General features: G+C 55.2%; 2 protein-coding genes across 2 annotated transcripts in view; one reads left to right on the forward strand and one right to left on the reverse strand.

Annotated features, from left to right (window-relative positions):
- CDH23 (cadherin related 23) overlaps positions 1 to 27,086 on the forward strand; it is a 437,615-nt gene that overhangs the window by 316,110 nt on the left and 94,419 nt on the right. The window contains exons 21-28 of the mRNA XM_065922525.1: positions 442 to 554; positions 1,810 to 1,917; positions 8,236 to 8,425; positions 8,733 to 8,878; positions 11,516 to 11,735; positions 13,399 to 13,551; positions 15,602 to 15,715; positions 18,412 to 18,560. Of these exons, the coding sequence (XP_065778597.1) occupies positions 442 to 554; positions 1,810 to 1,917; positions 8,236 to 8,425; positions 8,733 to 8,878; positions 11,516 to 11,735; positions 13,399 to 13,551; positions 15,602 to 15,715; positions 18,412 to 18,560 (1,193 nt within the window). The remainder of the gene's footprint in view (positions 1 to 441; positions 555 to 1,809; positions 1,918 to 8,235; positions 8,426 to 8,732; positions 8,879 to 11,515; positions 11,736 to 13,398; positions 13,552 to 15,601; positions 15,716 to 18,411; positions 18,561 to 27,086) is intronic.
- On the reverse strand, positions 21,735 to 22,379 carry C2H10orf105 (chromosome 2 C10orf105 homolog). The gene is made up of 2 exons (XM_065920838.1): positions 22,340 to 22,379; positions 21,735 to 22,111 (listed from the first exon to the last, which is right to left on the reverse strand). The coding sequence occupies exons 1-2, from the start codon at positions 22,377 to 22,379 to the stop codon at positions 21,735 to 21,737; spliced, it is 417 nt and encodes a 138-aa protein (XP_065776910.1).

The raw sequence follows: 27,086 nt of genomic DNA on the forward strand, positions 1-27,086 counted from the left end.
ATATCAAGCCTATGAGATGGGCCCTATTATTGTTCCTTTTTAACCAGATGGAGAAACTGAGGCACAGGGGATTTAGGTAACTAGTTCCAGGTGATCAAGCCAGTGAGGTAATGTCCACAGCCTAAGTGAGAGGTCCTTTGTGACTGAGCTTGAGGTCAAATGACTCTCCTGCCCTGTTTCCAGCCCCTAATCCCGTCATCTGTCTCGATTTCCCACATCTGAACATGCCTCCTCGTCCTAGGGTTACATTGCCCAGCTCTGGGATTCAGGTTCCCAAGTCATGACTGCTGTGCCCTGTGAGAAGCATCTCACCACCCCCTATTCACACAGGTCACTTGGTCTTGCAAAAAGCATCTCTCTCACGCTGTGCTCTCTCCCTCCTTCCCCATTCCCTCCCTGGCCCAGCCAAACCGTCTCTCACGCACCCTTCTCTTATTGCAGGTGAAATCACCACCACCTCCCTGCTTGACCGTGAGACCAAGTCTGAGTACATCCTCATCGTCCGGGCAGTGGACGGGGGCGTGGGCCACAACCAGAAAACCGGCATCGCCACTGTGAGCATTCAGCCAGCCCCTGCCCCTAGCTCCCCACTTGCCAGCCAGGCTGCCGCCTCCAGCTCATCTTCAGCTTGTATCACTTAGGCCCCTGGACACTTGTGTACCGAGGCAGTGTGAGGCCTTGTGGGCACGGAGGGAGGGTGGCAAGTACCATTTCGTTGTCAGCCAAGGTCAGCCCTGGGGCCTTCGCAGCTAGGGGAAGAAAGACATTCCCACCTGGGACATGGGGGTGCTCAGGAAGAGCAAATACTCTCTCCTGCCCCCGAAGACCAGCTGGGCAGAAGGCATGAGCCCCATAACTCCCTCCCTGCCCTGGCACCGGCCAAGAAACAGGAGGAAGGACTGCCAGGAAGAGCGGCTCAGAGCAGGAGGCAGGGCCCTGAGGTTCCTGGGGGCCTGTCACCATGCACCCCTCTTGCCGTGCTGAGAAATGATGCCCAGGTTTCCCTCCCATGAGCAGGTAGGACCCGTGAAGCCCAGAGCCCCACCCAAGGCCTTCCTGCCTCTGAGAGTAGAAGCTAGAGGAGAGCCATTAGAGGGTCCTAACTGAGCTCTTTGCTGCAATTGCTGCAGAGGAGGGTGGGATGAGACATTCATGCTGTGGGGCAGGAAGCAGGAAGAGCAGCTGACAGGCCGCTCCAGCCACTCCCCTCCTTATCCTCGTGTGCTCTCTTGCGATCCATCTGGAGCCCCCTCTCCTCAGCCCTCAGTCGATCCCCAGCAGCTGCCTCCATTCTTACCCAGCCAGAGGGGCTGGGAGGACTGTCACCTGGCCAGCCACTTGGCAGAAAAATCCCCGGTGCTCTATTCAGTCATGAGAGGCCCTGCTAATAGGACTCAGAATTCTATAAATAATTTACCTGGGTGGCAGGTGAGCGGAGAAATTGCTTGGCTTGTAGCTGAGACTAAAAGGGGAAACTCTGGATCCTATCAGATGTCCCACCGCAAACCTCCCACCCCCTGTCAGTCGCCTTCAGCCAAGACTCGGGGTGGACAGAATGCATCCCAGGTTGCAGGGATCATTTCATCCATTCCTCTGTCTCCTAATGGGACAACATCTAAGCTCCCTGAAAGGTCTAGGCCCCCTCCTGTCCTTGAAAGCCCAGGATCTCTCCTGAGGCCCCCAAAGTGGGTGGAGCTGGTGGAATTAGTGCCACGGTGCCCATAGGCATCTGAGTGAGTCCCCAGCGTGGGCACTGTCCTTGCACAGCTCAGCTAGGTGCATCCCACAGTGCCCCTTGTGGCTTCACAGGTGAACATCACCCTCCTGGACATCAACGACAACCACCCCACCTGGAAGGACGCTCCCTACTACATCAACCTGGTGGAGATGACCCCTCCAGACTCTGACGTGACCACGGTAAGTGGTGGGGGGGAGCAGAGCTTCCAAGTGGCTGTTCAAGGAGTGTCTGCCTCTCCCTACAGGTCAGCCAGTGTGGAGCTGTTTCCGAGTCAGCTCTCGGAGCAGAGTTCTGGATGTTCTCTTGCATGGTGAAAGATAACCAGAGTTGGGGGAAAGCCCTCACACAGTGCTTGGAGACTGCAGGCTCCAGACTTTGTCAAAAGGAGCACTGGCAGCCCAAGGACAGTGCCCGAGGGGCTAGGGCTGGTTCAGCTCAGGGTCACCCTTACCCTGGGACCCCAGGACTCTGGCCACCCCCTCAGGAGAGCCCCCCCAACCTCCCTTGACAAGGCACAGGTACGCCCCCTTCAAATCGCACAAGCTTCAGCCCTGCCCCCATCTCCTTCCTTATTCCCCGGGACTTCTGTCACTGCAGCCATCAGTCTGGATCAGCAAGCCCAGGACTGCCCCAGCAGGGGGCTCAGAGCTCACCCAGGGGCTTTCTGGCATGAGATGTTGCAGGTTTGCACGGGCTCGTAGGCGTGCTGCATGTGGGGATGTGGCTCAGGATAGGGAGTGAGAGACACAACCAAAAAACCTCAGGGTGTCCAGAAAGGAGAGCAGCATCCTGGGGAAGCTGAGCAAAGCCAGGGTCAAGCATCCCACTCTCTCTGTGCTGGGATTCATATTTATGAGGCTTTCTCTCCCCCTCATGCTTGTACCCCATTTGGCCTCATTCAGAGAGCCTTCTGCCCCCGTGTGCAGCCCCACAGACACCAGCCAGCCCTGGGAGCCTGACAGAGCACACGCTCAGATGCTCAGTCATGTCGGACCCTGTGTAACCATGTGGACTATAGCCCACCAAGCTCATCTGTCCATGACATTCTCCAGGGAAAAATACTGGAATGGGTTGCCATTTCCTTCTCCAGGGGATCTTACCCACCCAGGGATTGAACCTGGGTCTCCTGCATTGCAGGCAGATTCTTTATCAACTGAGCCACCAGGAAAGTCCCCATTTATTGAATGTCTAGGACATGCCAGGTGCTGTGCTAGGCATGTCTCATGGATTCTCTCATCCTCATGGGGATCCCACATCATGGCAGATGGATTCCCTGCTTCCACTGTATGATGGAGGGAATGGAGACTTAGCGTTTGAGGGACTTGCCCAAGATCACAGAGATAATGAGATAGTGAAAGATCATGTCCGTACGCAAACCCGGATCTGACTGACTTTGAAACTGCCTGACCTCTATCCCTCTGCTGGCTCAGGGGCACTCTGACAGGTGGCCCAGGTCCTGAAAAACTGGAGAACTCGAGTGGGATGGGAGAAGGGATAGTAAACTTTCCTATCCAGTTCTTCAGGAAGGCTGCCCCACCCTGAGGGCAGGCAACCTCAGACTGGTGATGTCTAACCTCCCCACCCCTACCCTCATCAAGCACAGACAGTAAGTGACAACGTCTGCCAGGTCTCAATGGAGGAAGATGTCAACCTGGAAGGAAGGACAGAAAGAGAGGGGTTGGCCTTCATGCCTGTTCTGTCTTCCTTTCTACATGTTAATGATACGAATGACTCTCAACTCTGGGCAGGATCCCCTCCCAGGGATTCCAGTAGGGTGCAGGATCTGGAATCTGTTTTCTCAAAGTCCCAGGTTGGGGAATCCTTCCAGCTCAAAGCCAGACTTGGCAACCACTCCCAGTTCCAATGGGCACTCTCTGCTGCCACCTCATGGGCACTAGGACTCTAGACCAGGATTAACCCCAGCCAGAGACTCCAAAAAGCTGGGACAGAATGCCCACCTCTGAACACCTATCGGGTCAACTCTAACCTTTGCTTTACATGTCTGGGAAATTCCTCCCAGAGGAAACTGAGGGGAGAAAGTGGCTGCATGGGACAGCATTCAGGGGTGCCATTATTAAAGAGCCTACCTGCTGGTCAAAGAGTAGGTCTGCCGGGCTGGGAGTGCACTTTCCTGGCTTTAGGCATGTCCCAGGTCAGGTCCCAGCCTTTCCTCGCATCCTCTGTGCAGTGAGCAGGTGTGGACAGTGGCCCAGGGGCCTGCTGCCCAGTGTCGTCTCAGGCTCCAGGAAACCCCACAAGCCTTCACTGAGCACCTACTGTATGCCAGGCTTGGCAGGCTCCGGAGTTCAGGATGCAGCAGGTCCTTTCTGCCTTCAGGGAGCCTCATGTCACTCTTGGGCTAAAACACCCCTGATTCCCATCTCACCCTGTGTAAAAGCCAGGGTCCTTTCTGGACCTACCCGGCCCACAAGATCTGCCCCACTTTAACCCTGGGGAGAAGGACACGTGAGTCCACCCCTCAGTACTGAGTAGGCATGGCTGTCCACAGCCACGGGTGTGGGGCATCTCAGCTTCTCAGTGACTCATGATAGTGTTTGAGACCTGAAGAAAAAAAAAAAGTTACTGACTCAGAATTTCAAAAAGAACAGAGACAGAATTAAAGCTTGTTATATTAAACATCTGCCACATATGTTGTGACAACTTTAGAAATTACAATATTTAGGGTGTGTAAAAATTTCATTGCGTTTAAGCGTTAAAGGACAAGTTGTGGGCTTGATTTTCTAGAATTCTGGAGAATTTGTTTTTAATGTGATGATTTGTCAGGATGCCAGAAATCAAGAAGCCCGTACATTAACTGAGCTTGTTATAGCAAAATAATTTCAAAAGGAATAGTCATAGAAATTCTTTCAGATTTTATAGCTGTGAAATATATGTATGTGTGTAGAGGTGGGTATATTGTAATACCTTATGGGGGCCCCCTGGGAACTTCTAAGGTCTCATAATGGCCCTGAGTGAGGTGGGATCTGTGGCTGGGGTTCGAGAAAAGTGGTCTTTAAGGAGGGAACAGCTCACCCAGAGGTGACATCAGGGGGAGGTGATATTTCAATGGAAAAGAAACTAGCCCACCTTCTGACTCATCTCCCACCCGCCTTCGCCTTCGCAGACCCACCACACACCCCCAGCTCACACAGGACTTTCAGCTTCCTGAACCTGCTGAATTCCTTCCCACCTCGGAGCCTCTGCACAAGCTCTTCCAGCCCCACAGGGTGCCCTCTTCCTCTACTCCACCCCTCCCTCACGCCTCTACTCTTCCCACGGCTGGCTCATTCTCCTCCACCCGTCCCAGCTTAAAATGCCACCTCTCTACACGCCATTTCTTTCAGAGCTGACTCCACAATCCGTGTTTAGGTTGCTTGCTTATTAAGAGGCAGTGTAGCTCAGTGATTAAGTGAGAAGCCTTTTCTGCTACCAAAAGGTCTGGGCTCTAATCCCAGCCATACCACTTACCAGCTGTGTGGCCTTGGGCAAGTTACTTAACCTCTCTGTGTTCCAACCTTCCTAAGTAGAAAATGGGGATAAAGTCTCCACTTGATAAGACTGTGGTCATATTTAATGAGTCAAAATACACAAAGTACACTGGCACACAGTGAATGGTCAGCAGATGAGAGCTCTTATCACCATCAGCTGCCTCCCCTGCTGGGATCAAACCTGTCTCATTCACAGTTGAGCCCCAGCGCCTAGCACAGTGCCTGGCACATTATAAGGGTTCAGTTTGTGTGAATGAGAGCTGTTGATGGACTTGTTCAACTTTCTTCCCCATCCTGCCTAGCACCCCACTCCAACAGATGGGGTCGAGTCTTCCTTGTCAGAGGGAGATGAGGGCATGTGGCCTGGGACTTTCCCAAGGGCCCCTCTAGCGAGGGCCCTGGCCACAGCTTCTAAAGCCTGAAGTGCAGGGTGATTCCAGTGTTTTTTCTCTTCAGAGCTGTGTGCAGATGAGTGTGTGCTGTGTTCCCGTGCACTGGGAGCTGGCCAGGCGCGTGTCTGTGTGCCCATGTGCACCTACACCTGCATGGGCATGAGCTTGCAGAGCGGCTGTTCTCTGTTTGCAAGTGAGATTTTGGCCCAACTCTCCCTCCCGCTCCTGCAGCCTCCTTCAAGGACCTGGCTGATGGGCATTGATTTAGAGCCTTTCAAAGCCCTCCAGCAAAATAAAGGAGAGGGGAGAGGGAGAGAATTATTCCCCGTCAGGCCAGGAGAAAAATGACGGGCGTGAAATGGGAAATAAATGAGGGGAAAGTGGTGAGATTCTACACAATCGCCCAGCAGGGAGCTCGCAGGAGGGGCCCCAGCCCACGGCCTTCTCCTGTGCCCCTACACCATCCCACCACCCAGGAGTGTGCCACAGGGCCAGAAGTCAAAACCCACCCCCAACCATGGGCCTTTGGAAGCAGCTGCCCAAGACTCCCCCTCTCTAGCACTCGGGGATAGGAGAAGGTATATTAGCACACTCAGCAACAGGCTAGTGTGCCTGCCTTAGAAAGCGTGGTTCAACAACTCTTGCCTCAGTTTACCAATCCAGAAAAATGGGAATAAAAGCTATCTCCATCCTCTACCTTGAGAGAAGCATTGTAGAAACACAAGGCTTTCTGGTCTCCTCTGTCTATCAGTGGGCTGACTGCCTAGCTGAAATGATAAGAGGAGAGCCTGGGGGACAGAGCTCTTGTTGTCAATACAGCGGTGATTGAGCCCCCATTATTGAGCCTGGGGAAACTAAGCCTCATGCCACAGCACAGTGAGGGCTTCTCAGGCCTGGAAGCCTGAGGCCACCCCCCTGCCCCCTGAATACAGCAAGGCTGGGAAGAGAGAAGATGGGCTGAGCAGGTGGGGTGGGAGTAGCGCCATGTCCCACTCTCTGAAGTGAAGAAAGACCTGGATGGTTTGGAGTCAGACCCAACACTGGCCTCTCTCCCTGCCTCCCTGGGGCCTAGGGGCAGACGGGCACCCTCGGCAGGACAATCCATCTGTCTGTTCTGGTCTAATGGCCCCTGAGACACCTCTGGCTGGGTATTAAGCCAGAGGAGGGACAGATTCTGCTGCCAAAGCACAAAAAGCCCCACATCAAGTAAGATGAAGGAGCTGACAAGGCCAGGCTGTCATCCCCGAGTGTCCTGGAGTTAAGAATGACACCGTCCTGATGCGGCCCCTGGGACTGCAGTCACACCCCGTTGATCTTGTCCATCCTGGGTGCTGCTGTGGCCCCCACAGCACAGGGTCGTGGTGAGCTGATGTGTGGGTGCCACTGCTGTCCTGGGACGCTAGGAGGCCTCTAAGGTGGCAGCTGGACCAGCTCCATGGCTGGTGCTGTGTGATACTGAGGCTGGCCCAGGCCTCTCTGAGCTCTGCTTTCCCCTGTGGGAGGTAGATGGTAGAGGAGTTCCCTACGAGCAGAGATTGGTGGACATAGGGACCTGGGAAAGAATGGGCTACAGGGTTTGTTGCCCTGGATTAGATCAGCATTGAGGTTGATCCCTTCAAGGAGATTACAAATGGGATTACAAATGGGATTCCACAGTGGGGCTGGAAGGTTAAAGGGGCCATATTGTCTGGGCCCCCTGTCTTAAAACCTCCTCCTTCTCGGATATGGCATCCCCCCTTCCAGGGAAACTCAACCCTCTCCCTCCGCCAGCCTCACCCCGGCCCCAACTTACTGGGACCCACTTTTCAAACCAGGGGGCTTGTCTATGGCTCCTTTCCCATGCCCTGTCATTCTTGGTGTCACAGAGGCCGAATTGTTTTCAAATTGCCAAACAATCTAAAGCCCCAAAGGAAGGAAGAAAGGGTTTGGTGATGAAGAACTCAGATCTCAAAATCCAGAGTTTCAGATCCTTTCAAATGATCACTCAAGGATTTGGACTTCCCAGCCCTCCCTAGCCCCCACCCTGAAGAATTCCATGGTCATAGGCTACAGGGACTCCCTGCTCCCCCAGAAGCCCGTGAACACATTAACCCGACTTGTCTGGAAAGGAGGGACACTGGCCGTGTTGCCTGCTAGAGGGATCTAGAGCCACTTCCTGGCTGGGAGACTTAGGGAGACTCGCTGTGCCTCATCTGTAAAGAGGGCTTTCTTCTAGGTGTCCTCCTCCTAAGACTGCTGACACAGTGGGTGGAGAAGGCCTGTGAGGTTCAGGGAGCTCTTGCAGGCTGGTGGGTACTAGGTATCGCTGTTACAGTTCAGAAGCTGCGGCTTAAGTGTGGAAAGGAACTTACTTACCCTAAGGCCAAAGCTGAATGGGTAGAGAATCCAAGGAGCCCAGGTTTCCCACTGCGGCTCATCTTCTGAACCTCCTGCCTCCCAGCCCTCAGAGACCCACCACTGAAGCCAGGAAGGAGACCCATTTCCTGAGTCTGAGCCAGACTGCCTGCTGTGTCCAGGCAGTGGGGTGCCCAACATGGGAGCTCAGGGCAGGCAGCCCAAGCCACGGAGACACCTGCCTGGGCTGGGCTCAGTTGAAGGGCCGGTTCCTCCCTGGTAGGTGGTGGCCGTGGATCCAGACGTGGGGGAGAACGGCACCCTGGTGTATAGCATCCAGCCACCCAACAAGTTCTACAGCCTCAACAGCAGCACGGGCAAGATCCGCACCACCCACGTCATGCTGGACCGGGAGAACCCCGACCCCCACGAGGCGGAGCTGATGCGCAAAATCGTCGTCTCTGTCACCGACTGTACGTTCCCCTCATGCCTGGTCTATGGCCCCTGACCCTCGGTGACCTGGGGACCTCCCCCAGTGCATGTCCTCTGGCTGTCCTGGGACCTACCCAGGAGGGCTGTAATCTGATCATCAAGAGCGGAGTGACACCCACTTCCCAGTTGTGACCCCCAGAGCACCCTTAGGGGGCAGAGGGGCGCTGGGGGTGCAAGGCCCAGGCTGCCTCCTGGAGGGGCCACTGGGATGGAAGGGCACTGAATCATCTTTCTCCCTCTCCTTTTTTCTCCTGCACCCCTCTTCCCCCACCCCCGTGGTCCCCCTAGGCGGCACACCCCCTCTGAAAGCCACCAGCAGTGCCACAGTGTTTGTGAACCTCTTGGACCTCAATGACAACGACCCCACCTTTCAGAACCTGCCTTTTGTGGCCGAGGTGCTTGAAGGTACCCCTGCAGGGGTCTCTGTCTACCAGGTGAGTTTCCCTTTCATGGCCCGAGATCCTGCTCTCTGTCATCTCCTCACCAGCCTGCCAGCCAGGGAACAGTGGGTGCTGTGTGTGCCCAGCCTCGCGATGGGCACTTTGCAGGGCGGTGGGGGGACTGCTGAGACAGGACACAATCCACTCCAAGCTTGGAGAGTCAGTGCTCCGAGAGATGGAAATGGAAGGCTCCCTGGAGGAGGGTGTGCTTGAGTTGGGTCTTGAAGGAAAGCACCCAAGGAGATAGATAAAGGCAGAGGGAGAGAGGCAGAGACAGAATTCCGGGAAGCCAAATGGGTTTCTCAGGGCCTGACTGTGACTGTCTGGCCTGAGACCCTCAACACTTCATGCGTATAGGTGGTTCTAAAACACAAAAAAGGTCAGACAAGTGTAGCCTAGACATCCTGCCTCCAAGGGCAGCCCCCTCTCCTGTAAGCCCCAAGGCAGCACCACACGGTAGGTGGGATCCCTCCACTTTTCAGGAGACGTAAAGAGACTTGCCCAAGTCCCTGTGGCCAAGAAGAGATGGGCCTGGGCCCTCTGCCTCCCACTTCACCACCCTTCTGTTCAGGAGGGGGCCCTGAAGGTGCAGATTCAGGAGAGATGATGCCCTAATGGGGCTGTTTAGAAATACTGACCCTCAAAGTTAAGAGGTGGGGCTTTGGAATAGTCTTCCCAAATCTACCACCAGTGTGCTGGGTAACTTGGAACACCCTGTTTAACCTCTCTGGGCCTGTGAAGTGGGGATCAGAATAGTACCTGGCTAGCCATGTTGTGGGGATCCAATCAGACATATGTGCAAGCAAGCTGGCACTTGGATTGCAAGAAATACACAGCAAATGATGTACTCATGACATGTGTACCTGTCACAAGGGTTTCTACATGACAGACAGTGGGATCCCATAGCAAGGGGTTAGCCTGATCCCATTCAAAGAAGACAGGGCTATATGTCAAGACACCAGAACGATTCACCTTGGCCATGCCCTCAAGGCCAACTGTGCTTCAGTTTCTTTATCTATAAAAGGAGATTAAGGTTCCAGGGAGCATTCTCTCTCCAACAGAACATTCTCCCCAAACCCCCAGCAGGGGGAGCTGCAATCCAGGAAACTGCAGCCACTCCCTGAGGAGGAGTTCCCCACCCCACCCCACCTCAATAGGAGGGGGGAGCCTTCAAACTGGGTTCTCCTCTAGACTCACAGGCAAGAGGGGGAGAAAACGCCCAACAGCACAGCTTCTGAGTTTATGGAGGAACTGGCTCAGAGTCATGTGAAGATGGTTGGAGGAACTGGGAGTACAGAAAGGGAAAGGGAAGTCGCTCAGTCGTGTCCGACTCCCTGCGACCCCATGGACTGCAGCCTACCAGGGTCTTCTGTCCATGGGATTTTCCAGGCAAGACTACTGGAGTGGGTTGCCATTTCCTTCTCCAGAAAGAGGGCTCTAACTTGAGCTGTGCAGTTCCCCAGCTCCCCTCTACAACCTCAGCTAATAATGATTTCTGCAGAATGTGCAGAAGAACTTTTCCCAGGGACTAGAGCTGTGTGCAGATAAATTAGAAGTAGTGAGTCCCCCACCGAGGAAACCATTCAATCTGAGTCTGGATACTCTCTTCTTGTCCGGCTCATTGGATGTAAATTAGACCAGATGACACTTAGCATTGACTTTCAATCTTGAGCCATGCCATGCTGCGCTAAGTCACTTCAGTCGTGTCCAACTCTGTGCAGCCCTATAGACTGTAGCCCACAGGCTCCTCTGTCCATGGGATTTCTCAGGCAGGAATACTGGAGAGGGTTGCCTTTTCCTTCTCCAGGGGATCTTCCTGATCCAGGGACTAAACCCACGTTTCTTAAGTCTCCTGCTTTGGCAGATGAGTTCTTTCCCACTAACACCACTTGGGAAATCCCCTCAATCCTGGGAGTCTTGGTTAGATCCAAAGCTCTTATTTTAACTGCTTTTGCACATTTTTCCTCAAATGTCTTGAATATTCTTCTGTAAAACTTTCAACATATCAGAGTCTTGAGTCAGGATCTCTCTCATCAGCACTGGAGGTGCAAACAGTAACAGTTGGAAACAGCCTAAGGACTGAAAGGAAGTTGGCCTACATGTGTCCTCAAATGACTTAAAAACCAGCTGTATCATCTTATTTTTGTTGTCTTACAAATAGAATAGAGCATGGGAGGGAATCCTTTTAATCAAGCATTTTGTGTAGTTGAGTTCCACATAGTTGAAGGGGTCTGAGCTGTTAACAGTTGCTCCTAGCCACCAATGAGAAAGTCAGGGGTGAGGGAGACCCCTGCGTTTGGAGGGTCCTGAGCCAGCTGAAGTGAGTCTGGAAGAGCTTCCTAATGAGGAGAGCAGGGTTTGGAAGGAAGAAGGCTGTACTCCTGGACTCTTGTTCTGGAAAGCCCCTTTCCTGCCTCTCCCACTCCCAGCCCCACTTGTTGCATCTATATACCTTTCAGCTCAAACATGCTGACCCCCTTAAGGGCATCTAGGAGGCCACATTGTGGGTAGTGGCCTGGCCTGAGGCTCTGGGGTAGCAGCCGTGTCGTTGGGAAGGAGGGGGCACTTCTCAGGGGGTGCGCATCAGTACTAGCGTCCCCACACCTCACTCCAGCCCCTCCTCTCCCTCAGGTGGTGGCCATCGACCTGGACGAGGGCCTGAACGGGCTGGTGTCCTACCGCATGCAAGTAGGCATGCCCCGCATGGACTTCGTCATCAACAGCAGCAGCGGTGTGGTGGTCACCACCACCGAGCTGGACCGTGAGCGCATCGCCGAGTACCAGCTGCGCGTGGTGGCCAGCGATGCAGGCACGCCCACCAAGAGCTCCACCAGCACACTCACCATTCGAGGTGAGGGCGCGGGGTGCCCCCTGCCGTGCTGAGCGCATGGTGTGGGCCCCGAGGCAATGCAAGGCTGGCTGGGAGCCCATGCTCATCACTGCTGTCTGCTGTCCCGGCAGCACAGACTGCCTTGCCAATGGGCATCCTCTTTACCTGGAGCCATTCGACATAGCCCTTCGTGTCCCCTCCAGTTCAAAAACGCCAGCAGGGCCTTCTCTCTACCTGGTATCTGACTTCAGGGTCCCAGAGCCCAGGAGCAGTGACCTGGACACACTGCTCAGGTTCCCCAGTTTGATCCCAGAAGCATCAGAGAGGGTTTGAGCAGGGAGTGGCACCCTCAGGGTTACAAGCAGGCAGGGAGGTTTCACTGTCTTTGGAAGGACAGACTTCCTGTTTGGAGATGTAAAGGGAAGCTTCCCTTCCTGTATTCGGGGAACGCCTGAAATTACCATGGAAGGGCCTCACCCGGGAAGAAGGCAGCTGGGATTCCCAGATTCCCTAAGATTTCTCACCCCCTGGGGCCCTCTCAATAAGTCCCACTGTCTCCACCCTCCAGCAAGGCAGGGTCAGCCCAAGGAGGGTTACTATTTCTCACCTACTCGGCCTGTATCTTTAATTTCTGGGACAAGACATGGACATGAACTGTTGCCAGGGGCCCAGAAGTAACCCCAGGGAAATTAGTTCAGAGTGTAATGGGCAGGAGATGGGCTGTTCTCTAAGACAGGCCTGGTGCCATCCTGGCTCCTACTGGCCTCCGTGGGATGGGGAGTGGATAGTAGTTGGCCTGGCACAAACATTCACCTTCCTTAATCATGACCCAAGGTGATGGAGGCTAGAGAGAGCTGAACATCCGCTGTCTTGTTGATCCAAGGCTTGGGGGTTCCTCGTGCCAGTTTGATGACCCATGTCTGTGCCCATGATTGACAGGGCAGATGTCCAGCCCTCTCAAAGAGGACCCCAGATTTTCTTTTTCCAAGACTCAGCAGAAACCATGTCATCCCATGAGCTGGTCATTTCTCCCAGTGTTATCGCAAAGAGGAGCCAAAGCAGGGTGGGGCTCATTTCACTATGAAGGTCACCCGAGGCCCCATCTGCCAAAGGAATGGGGGCCTGACGTGCAGAGCTGAAAAACAAATCTGTAAGGGAAATTAGACTTTGGGGGCTAGTTCTCAAAGCCAGCTACTTTCCCTGGGATAAACTGGGAACAGGCCTCCCCAGGACCCCCACCTACCATTCTCTCGCTGTGTGACTTTGGACAAGTTATCCAGTTCCTCTGAGCTTCCTCACCTATATAGGTGCCGAATGATGGATGCCTAGTGAGAATGATATGAGGGGCCCATGTGGTCCTGTTCAGGGAGCACTTAGCCTGGGCTTGACACCTGGGGACAGCGGAGGAATGTGATGACCATCATCACAGTCATCATTGTCGTTGTTAGGCACATATTAGAGACAGACTCTGGGGTTTTGATGGCATGAGCTACAGGAGGGGGCAGAATCTCTGTTCAGCCCGGTCCTAGCCCCAGCAGCCAGGGGGGGCCTCAGCCCATGACCAGCAGGTGTTGACTCCTAAGAAATGTGCTTCCTGTTGGTCTGTGGCATGAACTACTGTGTTTGGAGCTGGCAGTTTAGGGTGGAAGCCAGGCCTAGCCCTGAGTGCCGACTCTTCCCCCAGTGCTGGATGTGAATGACGAGACACCCACCTTCTTCCCTGCTGTGTACAATGTCTCCGTGTCAGAGGACGTGCCACGGGAGTTCCGGGTGGTCTGGCTGAACTGCACGGACAACGACGTGGGCCTCAACGCCGAGCTCAGCTACTTCATCACAGGTGTGGCCCTGCCTCCCTGACTCTCAAATGAGCAGCCAGCCTGGAGTGGGCTCGGGGAGAGGGGAAGAAGGGATAGGACCTGCACTGCCCATCAGCCTTTTGCCTCTGTTGGGGCCTCAAAGATTTGCTCTTGACTTTTCCCAAGGGCTTTGCAGCTGGGTCCCTCTGGTCTGGCTCTCTTGGTGGGGGAGCTTCTGTACCGATTGGATGATGCGGGTTGGGGGGGGGGGGTCTTCCTGAAGTTTATTCTAGAGGGTGGTGGAGCCAGTGACTCCTGAGGAGGAGCCCTACCCCCAACTCCACCCCACATCAGGGTAACAAAGCAGTGGCTAGAGGAATGTGGCCTGGTCCTTCCCAGGGCGCCTTTCACTCATGATGAGAATTTTCATCTGTTTAGAGACAAATAGCTTAGATATCTCTGAGCGGAATGATTTTAGCTTAAAAGTGTCAAATGGTTACCACTTAGAGAGCTGTGGAGAAATGTTATGAGGCCATGCCCTGGCTCCACAGGAGAAAGTGAGTTGTAATCGATTAGTGATGTCTGCAATGGCAGTAGTCTTGGTAGGTGGTGGCATACATGCTATGTATTAGCCATTCCTGGATTAGAACAGTCTGCCAGCATTCTTCAGTCCATGGCACACCTGAGAGGTGCTAGGGTGCATGGAAGAGAGCAGGGCAGTTCTTTCACATTCCTCAGCCCTTCCCTCAGCCATTTTACTGGCTCAGTCTTCACTCTGTCCCTGGCCTGCCTGCAGCCACATTACACACACGCTCATATACATACATACCTGTGCACACACCAGCCTCCCTGACACCTCTCCCCTGAGTAAGGAATCCCAGGCTACAACCCACCCACCCTCAGCTTGCTGCAGCCCAGGTGACCTTCCAGGCCTTCGCCTCTCCTTTCCAGATCCTTTCCCTCCTTCCCTTCCCTGAAGGAGGCCCCACATCTTCAGACCAGCTCCTTGCAAGTTGTTCTCAAGACTGCTCTGGAAAAGGCTGTTATCAAGAGCCCCCCGGCACCAGCCATGGTTCAGCTTCCGGCATTACTTGTGTCTTAGATCCTCCCCTGCCTCTTGAAGGCGGATTGTGCCCCTTGTAGATGGTGCTTCAGACACTGGGAAGCAGTTATTAGAGACTCGGGGGACAGAGTGCTTTCTCCAGGGGCAAACCATGTGAGGACAAGGGAGAACCTGGTGGCAGCCTCTGGGATGATTTCCCAATGCCTCAAAGTGGCCAGTCCCTGCTGACCTGAGAGCCCCCCAGCCCTAGGTTTCTCAGATCTTTGCACATTCTGCCAGGCACTGCACAGCGTCTCAAGCTAAGCTAGCGCAAACCCAGTTCAGTGACGCCCTCTGCTGCCCAGAGGGCCATGCTGCTTCCCAGATGGCAGGGAAGGGTCTCCACACTGTTCTGAGGGAGTCCTTTTCATTCTTGTCCTTTCCTCTCCTCTCCTCGGAGTGGAGACCATCCCCCTTCCCACCTGGCCCAGAACTGAGGAAGACTCAGTAACACCTCTCTCCTGTCCACTTGCCTCCACTCTTTACTCTGTGTAGCCTCTGGGAGTCCCCACTCAGAGAGCTCAAGACCACTCGGCTGACCTCAAAGTCCTCAACCACATATAAAAGCCCTGATCCTTCTACCAGCTAGGCAGGTGGCAGAGTGGAGAAGGACATGGGTTCAGGAACTAGACTTTCCAGTTGGAGTCCTACACCCCGAATAGGTGACAGTACCCCATAACCTCACTAAAGGGCCATTTTCCTGCTCTGTGAAGTGGTGACAGCACAAGTGAGATGCAGTGCCTGGTACAGAGTAGTTGTTCGATCAATGTTAGACTCTTAGGATTTTAGGCATTCAACCCTTCACCTAAGCCCACATAGGCAAGCCCTCATCAGAGCCCCTGGGACCTCCCCTCCCTGGTAGTGCTGAGTGGACAACACAGCCTTTCACCCCTAGACCAGCCCTGAAGTGTCCTGGCTCGGAAGCCGAGCTGGGTGCCACCACGCTTTCCCTAGTTGCTGACCAGTGCTTCATTCTCTGTCGCCCACAGGTGGAAACGTGGATGGGAAGTTCAGTGTTGGCTACCGCGATGCCACAGTAAGAACGGTGGTGAACCTGGACCGGGAGACCACAGCCACATACACACTCGTTCTGGAGGCCATCGGTGAGCACCAGCCCACCCACGGAGTTTACATGGGTGCCCTTCCAGGAGCTGGCCTTGAGGCAAAGGCTGTGCCCTGGTGCCAGTGGAGAAAGGGCAACCAGACCCTCAGTATAGTGGCATGCCCTTGCCAGCTGTAAGGCTCGGCACATGGTGCTACGTGCAAGATGCTAAGGTGATGTGTTGGGGGCTACATGGAAGCCAGACGGGAGACCAGCATGTAGACAGATCACTGCAAAACTAGAACAGAGCAGAAAAGGGTGAAGGGATAGCCCAGGAGTACAAGCACCAAGGGTGGTGGAAACTTGCAAAGGGAGGTGATCAAGAGGGGCTGCTTGAAGGAAGTTGCCTCTGGGAGTGCCTTTGGATTAGTTAGGACTATTAATGACAATTTTTTAAATAAACTAGCTTCAGCAGGATAGGCTCACAAAACTACACTGGTCCACAAGGAGATGGAGCTTTAACTATTGACTGGCTTTGGAGCTCAGATGATGCCACAGGCCTCAGTCTCTCTGCGTTGGCTGCCTCTGCCCCTGTGTGTGAGCTCCGTCCCCTGGCTCACTTGATGGCAAATTCTTGCTGCAGTCCCAGCCTTCGTCTGAGTTCCCTGAGCAGCAGGGAACTGGCACTTGTATCTTTCCCAGCTTCCCCAGTAGAAACCCTCAGATGAGCTCTGATTAGTTCCATCTGTCCCAGCACCTGTCTCTCAACCCCTCATTATGGCCAAGAGTGGGTGCGACGTGCTTCTTAGTTGGGTCTGTCCCTGTCGCTGGGGAAGCTATCAGACCCACCTGGAACCCCAGGCCTCAGAGTCGGAAAGGGAAGTTTCTCAGAGGGACCTTTGGGGCACAGACTTGCCTAAGAGAACAGGATGGTGCTGATAGAAACAAGACATGCTGCCCACCACCTTGGGGACCACATTGGGTTTCCATATGTGGAGAAGCAGGGAGAGCATTTCAGGCCTGGATTTGAAGATGGGAGAGAGCTCTGTGTCTGGGTATCCCTTAGTCGGGGGGGCTGTGATCAGGTAGGGCCCCTTGTGGAGGCCTAAATGTTGAGCTAGAAGTTTGGTCTTCGGTTTCCAGGCAGCAGGGAGCCCTTGAGGACACCGGATGGCAAGAAGGGTGTGAACAGGGCTCTGTCCCCCAGAGGCCCCTGGTCCTCACAGGAACGCTTTTTCAGTGTCTGCAGTGATCTCAGGGTGAGAGGCAGTGAGCTCTCTGTGCCTCACTCTAGCCAGCCTGCAGTCGCTCCCCAGCATCTCCCCCCTGCCCTGTTCTCCTCCCACCCTGGAGTGGCCACACCACCCTCTGGAGGCCCATCACCCGCCCTGGGTTCAGCCTTTGCATGAAGCACTGGCTAGGAGGAGAGGCTAGGGCCTTCTCTGGAGCCTGCCAGCTCACACTGTCCCCAGACGGGGCAAGTAAGCAGTACCCCCGGACAGTGAGAGGTTGGTCCTGGAGAGGAGCTCAGGAGGACAAAATGACCTACCTCAGGATAACTCACTGACCCCAGCAGGTGGGCAGCTGACTTGGGCAGAAGGACAGAGTCACCCCTGGTCCTCAGCCAACACCAGCTGCCCATACTCCTCCCTGGGGTGACCGCCCTTGCCTGGACATGCAGCACTGGGCACAAGAAGGATGACCCAGCCCTGGGAGGGTCCTTCCAGGAACTGAGAGGGCAGAATCCCTGAATACTTAAGGCTTAGAAATCAGGCAGAGTCCACATCCCTGAATGTAGAGGCCTAACCCGTCCTGCAGGCATGTTTGACCCATCTCATGTTTCATAAGAAATAATAGCTGTGGACGTTTAAAAATCAGGAGATTTTAGTTAAAAGCTCAGATGTTTGATTTCTCTTGAGGATTCAGAAGATCTAGGGTCCCTGGGCCCCATTCTGCCTGTCCAGTGTGGACAGGAGCAGAGGATGGCTGCCCCGGAGGCAGACACGCCCGGGTGTGCACCCTGGACCTCACCCTCTGGGCCCCAACATCAGTGGGGTTTGTCATCTCAGTCCCTGTAGCTGATTCCTAGGGCAGTTGAAACACATGATCACACAGCTGGTGGCTTAAGAAACACATTTATTTTCTCACAGCTCCGGGGGCCAGAAGTTCAAAATTAAGGTGTCAGCAGGACTGTATTCCCTCCAAAGGTTCTAGGGGAGGGTCCTTCCCCACCTCTTCCGGTTTCTGGTGGCTCCAAGTGTCCCTTGGCTGGTGGCCGCAGGACTCTGGTCTCCACCTCCAACTTCACATGACCTTCTCCTCTCTGTGTCAAATCTGCGCCCCCCGCCCCACAACCCTCATGCCTGTCTCTTATAAGGACCCTTGTCATAGGATTTACAGCCCACCCAGATAATCCAGGATACCTCCTCTCAGTATCCTTAATTACATCTTCAAAGACCCTTTCTCCCTGTAAGGTTACATGTACAGGTTCCCAAGGACTTGCCATGGGTATATCTTTCGGGGGCCACCATTCAACCTACTTCATGCCTCAGTCACCTCCTCTGATAATGCACCCGCTTGGCAGGCTTGTTGTGAGGACTGAATGAGTTCTTGGGACATGTTAGATACTGTTAGTGTTGCTCCTAACCTAGAGAAAAAGAGCCACCCCCTTGCAGAGGTGGGGGAACAGAGTCTGGTTGGCACCCGGAGCGTGCCCCTCAGGCAGCTGCTAACACCATTTCCTCGGCCGCCCCACAGACAATGGCCCCGTGGGCAAGCGGCGCACGGGCACAGCTACCGTGTTTGTCACCGTCCTGGATGTGAATGACAACCGGCCCATCTTTCTGCAGAGCAGCTATGAGGCCAGCGTCCCCGAAGACATCCGTGAGGGCCACAGCATCGTGCAGGCAGGTGATGGCGGCTGTGGGGGTGGGGGGCGGCGCGGGCAGGCAGGGCCACATTCAGTTCAGAGCATGCGCTCAGTGGCCTTGTGGCAGGATGGAACAGGGGCCAGTCCAGCTGCTGCTCCCGAGTAGCCAGTGCTGTAACCAAAGAGGGACCCAGGCTCCTCCTCCCTCCTGGGGAGAGTAAGCCCCCAGGTTATGTAACCCAGGATGGATGGGCCCAAAACAGAAGGAACGCCTTGGCCCTCCTCTCCCCTCTCCCTCCATCCCCTACAGTCCTCTCCCCATCCACCACTGCGCCCAGGAGGCCCTTTCAGAGCAGGAGGGAGCTGGAGACGTCACATTTCCCAGAAAGGAGTTGAGAGCCAGGGCCCAGCACAGCCCAGAACAGAGCTGCTTTCACAGGGCTCTTGGCTGAATCTCCCCTCTTGGGAAATAAACAGACACAGAAAGAAAGGACTCCTTTTCCCGGCGGCGAGCAGGAGCCACAGCTTTGGGCCTTGGGGGAGGAAGGCAGGGACCTGAAAAAGGAGGCTGGGTGCCCTCCCGAGCCCTCCCTGGAGGCCTCAGTTGCTGGGTGGGGAGGGAGGCCGGGCATGAATTACCCTCCTCACCAGCTGTGGGGTTTCCAAGTTGCAGGCTGAGCCAAACAGAGCAAATCTGGGCCTGCCCGCTGGGACAGGCTCCCAGGCTTGGGAGGGGCAGAAGAGTGGGAGGTTGGCAGTGTGCCCACCTCCCTACATCAGGGCCAGGCATGGGGCAGGAGGGGAGCCGGGAGCAGGGTGCTGACTCCCAGAGGCGCCAAGAGTCCAGGAAGCCATGGGTTGACAGGGTCTGGGGGTGGTTCCAGAAAATGGTTTTCTCCCTCTGAGCCTCAGCTCCTGGAACATTAAAGAAACCCACCACACCAAGCCATGGGGCCCCACTCTCCCCTAGCCTAAAACTTAGCACCTGAGACCCCCAGCTCACAAAGGTTACCAACGATCAACCTGGGAACACAGCTGAGGGTACAGCAGATCTTTGAGAGCCCTCTCCTCCCCACCCCCCCTTTTTGTCCTTCAGGTCAAGGATAGCTTTACTGCCCACCCCTGTGACACCACATGCCAGGCAGAGTATGCTGGCCCGGGGGTGATATGGTGACCAAGTCCAGGCAGAATTCAGCCTGGGATGTCTCAGGGAGACGTGACAGGGGAAAAACCAGGAAGAGGTTACTGCACTGTGGGAGGAGGCCTGCCCCGCTTTCTAAACCCCAAGACTTGGTTTCTATTTATATAGACTACTCAGAGTGAGATCCTAGAGCCTGTGAGTAATATAAGGCAGTCCCCGAGTCTCCTCATTTCTCAGGGAGAAAATCAGGCTCTGGTGATTTCTCAAGGCCCTGGAAGTAAGTTTCTGGCCAAAGTGAACTTGCTCTCAGATGTCAGACTGACCTGAAAGGAATGCACTATGGGCCTGCTGGGAGAGACAGCTTCTCTGCAGGGGCATCCAAGAGAAGAAGGGGGTGCACCCAGGACTAGACAGGGCCACCCTTCACTCAGTAAACACAGGCCGCATACCTCTGAGTCTGTCGCTGGTGAAGCAGATGAGGGGTTGGACTTGGTCTCGCTCTCTGGGAGCCTCCCAGGCTTGTAAAAAGGAGCAGGCATGACAGGGGTGACCCACACTGTCCAAAGGAAGTGGTCCCTGTCCTCCCTTGATTTCAGGCAGGAGGAGGCTGCAGGTGGAGACAGAGGGCTTCACGGAGGGCGTGCACGCTGAGTGAGCTGTAGCCCGGGGTGGACAGATATTTCAGTTTGCCTGGAGTCTTGGGTCAGGATGAGGCTAGAAGCATCATTTGCAATCAGCTCCCAGTGGGCACCGAGCACCAGACAAAGAAGCTCTGGCTTGACCCAGCAGTAGCTTCTGGAGCTGGGGAGTGGCAGAATCGGAGCTCACCCTGTGAGAAGATGTGCCTGGCTGCTGTGTGGATTGTAGCAGGGTTATGTGGAGCAGTCCCTGATGGGGTACAGGTGACTCTAGCCAGGTGACTCTCTGGGGCAGGAGCTGGGCAGTTCAGACCCCTCTGCCCAGCCCCCCAAATTTGGGACCAACCAAAGTGGTTAGCCCCAGCCTTACGAGGAGAGGTTGAAGGTTTGGGATTCTGAGAAGCCCAGCCTGGGGTGAGATTGCTTTGGCAGTAGCCTGTCAATGAAGCAATCACGAAAAATATGATAGCACACCTCGTGTGGTCGAGGCCTGAGGTTCCACAGCTGTCCTGGAGAGGCCTGGACCCTCCCAGCTGGAGGAAGCCTGCCTCCCTCCCTGGGTGAGGCATGGAGCCTCTACAATGCTCTCAGAGCCCGGATAATGTCACCTCCAGCTGCTGACAGTGCCTCCTCCCACTCTGACACAGCGCCAGTCCTGGCCTCTGCAAGGAGCTTCTTAAGTCATTCCCAGCCCCTTCCTCATCCATCCTGGCTCAGGTGCATTGAGGGAGGGAGGACGTGCCAAGGTGACAGCCAAGATTGTGATTGGCTAGGTGTGTTGAGAGCCCCCAGAATGCCCCTCCTCCTAGCAGGCACCCAGCATCTGATCCACCACAGGGGTGCTGACCGCTCCCATGGATTACAAGTAAATGCAGGCAGGGTCCAGGAAGTCAGGGGAGGGGATTCCCTGGGTTCCCCTTTGCCTCAGGCACTGAGTTGGCACAGAGGGCAGAACACTCCCTTGCCCCCAGCATGGCTGAGTATTTCACTTGGCTGCAGGGAACCTTAGGCCATTCAGCAACTAGCACTGGAATCTGAGCTGGGCTTTGGCACCTGGAGGGGGGGCAGGGCTTCTCTTGGGAAGAAGCGGGGCTGCTTCCTGGAGATGGCTGGTGCCTGGTGGTCAGAGAAGGGCCTTGGGGGCCCCAGGTTTGTACCATTGAAAGCTTTGGGCCAAGGGTCCAGATGGTTGCAGGTGCTCAGTCCCTGGTCCAGGAGCCTTCCAACCGGCAGCAGCTGAAGTGGCAGCAGGAAGGAAGGCATTCTTCCGGGGACGATCCCTGGGAAAGGCCACGGGCCTGAGTGCACAGGGTACCGCTGACAGTGTGGGCACGTGGCCCAGGTTGTCTGGGCCACTGTCCTCTTGCAGCCGGAGGTGCCTGGTTCCACCCGAGGCAAGAGGGTCTGTGGATGGAATAGGAGGATACCCCTGTCACATCTTGGTAGATTCCGTGCAGTCGCAATCGTGGTTGTCCTCTCTGCCCGGCAGGGGGCGCCGGGGGGCAGGCCGGCCGCGGCGGAAGCTGGGCAGGGAGCGGCGCAGCGAGCCCAGGCGCTTCCAGAGGCGGAGCTGCGGCTCGCTGGGGCTCCCCGGGTGGTGGGGCATGCACTCGCGGGCCCGGCGGCGGCTCGGGTCCAGTGCGCGGGGCTTGCAGAGGGTCATGAAGAGCAGACAGGTGGCCAGCAGAAGGAAGATGCAGGCCAGGGCAATGAGCACGGGGATGGGGTCAACGGCCTCTGAGAGCCTCCCCGGCGTGGGTGGAGCCGTTAGGAAGGCGAGGGGGCTGGGGCCCTCTGTGTCCATGACTCCTGCAAAAGGAATGGGACAGGAGCAGATGAGCTGGACTCAGGCCTGGAGAGGCAGGGGGACTTTGACAGGTGCTGGGCACTACCAAACTAGCTGCGGACAACATTGCAGTCATGTTCCAGGTTAGAACAGTGAGCCTGGGAGAGGTAACAAGGCTAAAGTCACACAGTGGGAGAGTGATGGAGCTGGGCCTGAACTCAGATCCTCCCTCTGCTACAGTCCCTGCCTACCTGTCACGGAGGAGGCAGGAGGGGTAATGCCTTCCGGCATTTTAAAGTCAATTCTCAGGAATTACAACAGTCTTGGGGTCTAAGACCAATCCTGTCCCTGACTTGCTCTGTGACCAGGAACAAGTCATCAATTATAGTTGCAGAGGGCAAGGACCCTAGCAGTTATCTGCCACCAAGGCTACAGACTGGTTGAGTTCTTACAGTGCTTTTATAAACTTAAATTAATTGTGAATTAAAAAAAAAAACAAGGTTTTACATAAATATCTGAACATCTGGCTTCTCTTGAAATTTCAGAATTTCAGCACTAGCAACATGGGGCCCATTGCTGCCTGGCCCCCAGGGGCTAGGGCTGAGCAGCCGCTGCCCAATTTAGACGGGGTGCTGGCCCCCAACTCACTGCACTCCCTGCCCTCAGGCCCCCCGCACACCTATGTCACCCACCTGACCCCCAGGAGAATTCCTGTTGGTGCTTCCCAAGGAAGTCCAGCCTGCTCCAGAGACAAGCGAGGAAACTGAGGCCCAAATAAGGGATAGACAGCCCAAGGCCACACTGTGAGCCAATGGCCAAGCTAAAGCCAGAACCAGGGTTCCCGACCCCTGGACTGGTGGCATTGCCACCCTGCTGGCTCCCAGCCCTCTCCCAGGACTTCCTGAGAACAAGTGGGAAAGAACCCCCAGAGAGCAGCCCACTGGACAAGGTGGGGCTTGAAACCCCCAGACAGTCACCCATTACCACTTAGGATCATCCCACTGGTGGTGGGGAGGCGGCAGATTCCTTATAGCTGGAAAATCAAACTGAGCTCTTGGTTGCAAATTAACATGGTTAGAGACCAGCTAGTAGATAGCATGTTACCAGCAGGACAAGTGGGCAGGTCTACATGAAGAGTGGGGATGGAGGGGCCTCAGCCAAGCTGACGGAATCCCAGAAGGCAGGCCCTGTGGTCCCTCTTCCAGATTCCCAAGAGAAGCCAGAAATCTGGACTTTTTTTAGGCAAACTTTCCTGATGTTGAAGTGTTGCCAACTAATTCAAATCTGGTTGAATCCCCTCTGGAGAGACAGAGGGGGGGAAAAAGACACTGCAAAGACCAAACAAACTTTTAAAAAGTTTTAAAACTTTTTAAAAACTCCAGATGAATTTTCAAATATTTAAAATACTACCAATGAGCCAAACAAAATACATAAGGAGGCTACAGCTTGCAGGCCAACTTTTGTGATCTTTGATTTCTACAAACACAGGGAATCCAAAAGGGGGTTTATTAAGAAATAATCATTTGTTTCTCTTTGACCTTTGAGACTTTCCTTACCTAAAGGATAACAGAGTCCTCTCCTTTTCCCAAGTAACAGCCTAGTCTAACTTAGTTAAGTTCTAGCACCAACACTAGGGAGGAAGGGCTTTAGGTTATACCGAGACTCTGCCTGTAGGCTGCAGAGCCCACCAAGTCAGCAGGAAGTGGGAAATGGAGAGGGGGCCCCCCAGCCCACACCCTCCCCAGCCACCAACGCCACCCCAGGCACTCACCAACAGCCGCAGGACCTAACTCTTGGCTCTCTCTGCCCTGCCTCCTCTGCTGCAGCCTGCCCTGTGCCCAGGGACTAAGGGCATCCAGTGCACCCCACCCCCGACCCAGTCCCCACCACCACTCCTTCCCAGCATTTCCAGACAGAGCATGACCCCTCCCAGCTCCCAGATGGAAATTTTGATGCCCATCTAGCTATCCAGGGCCTCCGCCTCTTAGCATCAGGCCTAGAGAGTACGCTGGCCAGGCCATACGTGGGTTGGCCCTTCCCTGAATCTGGAAGGGAAGAGGGATGGGGTGTGCCCACTGCCATGTCCTTGGGGAGAGAACTGCCCATCCCTCCATCCTCCCCAGGGAAGCGCTTGGCTGGGAGTAAGAAAAGGGCAGTCTGAAGTGAGAGGAGTCACAACCCTACTAGTCCTGATGCTATTTCGAGACCTCCACATGGATCTGGAGACCCTATCAGACTAGCAAAGCAGGTCCAGGCTTCAGTCCTTGGGGCAATGCTTTGAAAAAACATGTGAGGCTAAATTGGCATTGGAGTATTTTCTTTGGGAGCAGAAGATTCCCAAGTGGTTGAAAATGTCAGGTCATCCTTCCAGGGAGGTATGGCAAGACTGACTACAGGCCCCCCGGCTGCCCTGTCTGAGCAGCCAGCCGGGGCCAGTGGTTCTGGGGAAAGGAGGCCTCTGTCAGACCACAGCTAGGAATGATCTCAAGAGCAGCTGAAGCCTCTCCCTGCCCACTGGAGCCACAGGCACACCTGCAGGCCTCACTTTGAACATATCTCTGCAAGCTCAGTCTAGAACCTTCTTTCTTCATTCAGAGCTCCAAAGAGCAGGGCCTGCTGTGATCAGAAGGGACTGACCTCAGCACATCTTTCTGGGTGGCCTCAGACTAACCACTGCTCCCACCTGGACCTAGGTTCCACTCTCTACGAAAGCAGAGGGATTCCCCAGGCCTGAGCACATGCACACATCCACCCCCCGGAACCCCAGGCAGCGTGCTGCCCCACTTCCCTGCAGGCCCCCGCACTGACCTCAGAGCCAGCTCTCGGCAGTCTCCAGCTGGGTGAGAGGTCTTCTCAGCTGTTCGAGGGAGGTCCCGGGAGCTCTGGTCGTCTCTGTGACCCCCACCTGCCCTGGGCTCTGCCTGTATCCCTCAGCCAGCCAGGCAGAGTGGCCCTCGCCCCTCACTCTCCAGTTAGACCTGGCTTTGTCTGGAAGAGTCTGGGCCCTCCCTGGGGGGAGGGGAAAGCCAGGAAGGTCGGGATGGCAACTGGGCTGGAAAGAGGGAGCCTCCTGGAGGAGTTGGGCGCTCCTGAGCCTTCCCACGGCCTTCACTGGCCGGTCTCCTTGGAGCCCTCTGGAGGGGCGGGGGGCCCTAGGGGGAACGCAGAGGGGAGGGTCTCTCTGACTCTGTACCCGAGGCACTCACCTTCCCCTGCTGGACGTTTGAATGGTATGGTCGGGGGCAGCCAGCGGGTCACTATTCAGTGCCTGCCAGCCTCCAGGTTACCGGGGAGAGGGCCTACAAGCCACCATGCAGCGGGAGGGGACCAGGCAGAGAGATGAGCCCTGGCAGCCCCCAGGCCCCCCTCCCCTTAGCTTCCTGAAAGAGCACCTTCCCTTTGAGGGTGTGTGGCTGTAGAAGTGAAGGGGAGAGATGTTTTCAAAAGTCAGAGAAATCACAGGGCAGAAGATAGAGGACTGAGAGACTGCTAGGGCTGCACTCCTTGTAGTTTGGGTGAGCCCTTGGAGATCCCCAGGCGGTGGCTATACACACACATACCCCTCCCCCAGCCTCCTTTCCTCCTGGAAGCCAGCACTCCCCTGGCAACCAGCCTGCTTAGGAGCCTAAGTCTTCAGCAACTTTCCCATCAAGGACCCCCAAGCTCCCAGATAGGGGGAGCTGTGGCTCTGCCCAAGACCTAAGCCTGGGGTCCACCTGCTTTTTGGGGAGCCTGTTTTTTTGGCAAGTAGCTCAGATGGTAAAGAATCTGCCTGCCAATGAAGGAGACCTGAGTTCGGTCCCTGGTCTGGGAAGATCCCCTGAAGAAGGAAAGGGCTACCCACTCCAGTATTCTTGCCTGGGAATCCCATAGTCAGAGGAGCTTGGTGGGCTACAGTCCATGGGGTCACAAAGAGTCGAACATGACTCAGCGACTAACACTTTCACTTCCTGCCCTTAGCCCTTGACAACAGGAGAAGCATCCTCTGCATAGCCCCAAGTGGGTAGGATTATGAGAGTCCGTCAGGTGACTGAGGGGTCTTCTCATCCAGCCCCGTCTTCCAGATAATGAAACTGAGATCTGAAGAGGCGCAGCCTGGTCAGGGTCACCCACCTAGCTAGTGGTGGGGGACTGGGTGCTTTTCCTGAAAAGGCTGGGCAGGCGTGGGCACCGGCCCCTGGCAGTGCGAGCCGCATCAGCCTGAAGACGTCCCCAGTGCCCTGTGGTCCTGCTGGTCCACCTCGCCCTTGGGTGAACCTCATTCACTTTCTCTTCCCACGCTGACAGCACACCTCACCTGTGGCCTCCATTGTTCTTAAATGGCCAGAGGCGAAACTCCCCAGGTGGTTCAGGCTGCCAGGAAAGGGAGGCATCCGGGAAGTCCCACCATGGACAGCCACACCCAAGGGTGTCCACTGGACAGCTCAGCCCTCCTCCTGTCCTGATCCCTTTCAGAGCCAGGCTCTTGAAGTGCCCCGCTACATCCCTGAACCTTCTAGCTCTTAAGTCTTCTCAGGGGAGGGAAGAACTCCACAGCAAGGGGCAATGCAGCCATCCCAACCCCAGTGTAAATCAAGAGGAAAAGGTGGCATGTCTCATAACATCCAGCCTTCAGCATCTATCTTGGCACTGGACCAGATGCTTTGCAGTGATTATATCTAATTTGCCCATCCACCTCACAAGGATGATTATCACTGTACCTACTGAGGCTCAGTGGGGTTATTGTATCCATGGCCACATAGCCAGTAAGTGACGAAGCCAGGACTTGTGCTTGGGTCTGCCTGACCCAAACCCACTGTTTTTTCACACCAACAGACTCCCTCCTCTGCACAATCAACATGCTTTTCTAAACCCTTAGACACACAGCATAGGGTTGACGTGATTGCTGAGGATAAGAGGGCAGAGCCAGGGAAAGTGGGAAGGTCCCGGGAGTTACACAGCAAGCTGCATGTAAGGTGGCCCCGTGGGAGCCTGCCCAGCCATGCAGGCCCAGGCCTC

This window comes from Muntiacus reevesi, chromosome 2 (assembly GCF_963930625.1).
Source record: "Muntiacus reevesi chromosome 2, mMunRee1.1, whole genome shotgun sequence".
NCBI lineage: Eukaryota > Metazoa > Chordata > Mammalia > Artiodactyla > Cervidae > Muntiacus > Muntiacus reevesi.

What these genes read in the sequence shown, in the direction of transcription:
- C2H10orf105 (XM_065920838.1), bottom strand. Translation starts at nt 22,379, where the DNA reads ATGCCGGAAGGCATTACCCCTCCTGCCTCCTCCGTGACAG. An exon ending in TCCTGCCTCCTCCGTGACAG is followed by an intron (nt 22,112 to 22,339) that starts GTAGGCAGGGAC and finishes TTCCTTTTGCAG; the next exon opens with GAGTCATGGACACAGAGGGC.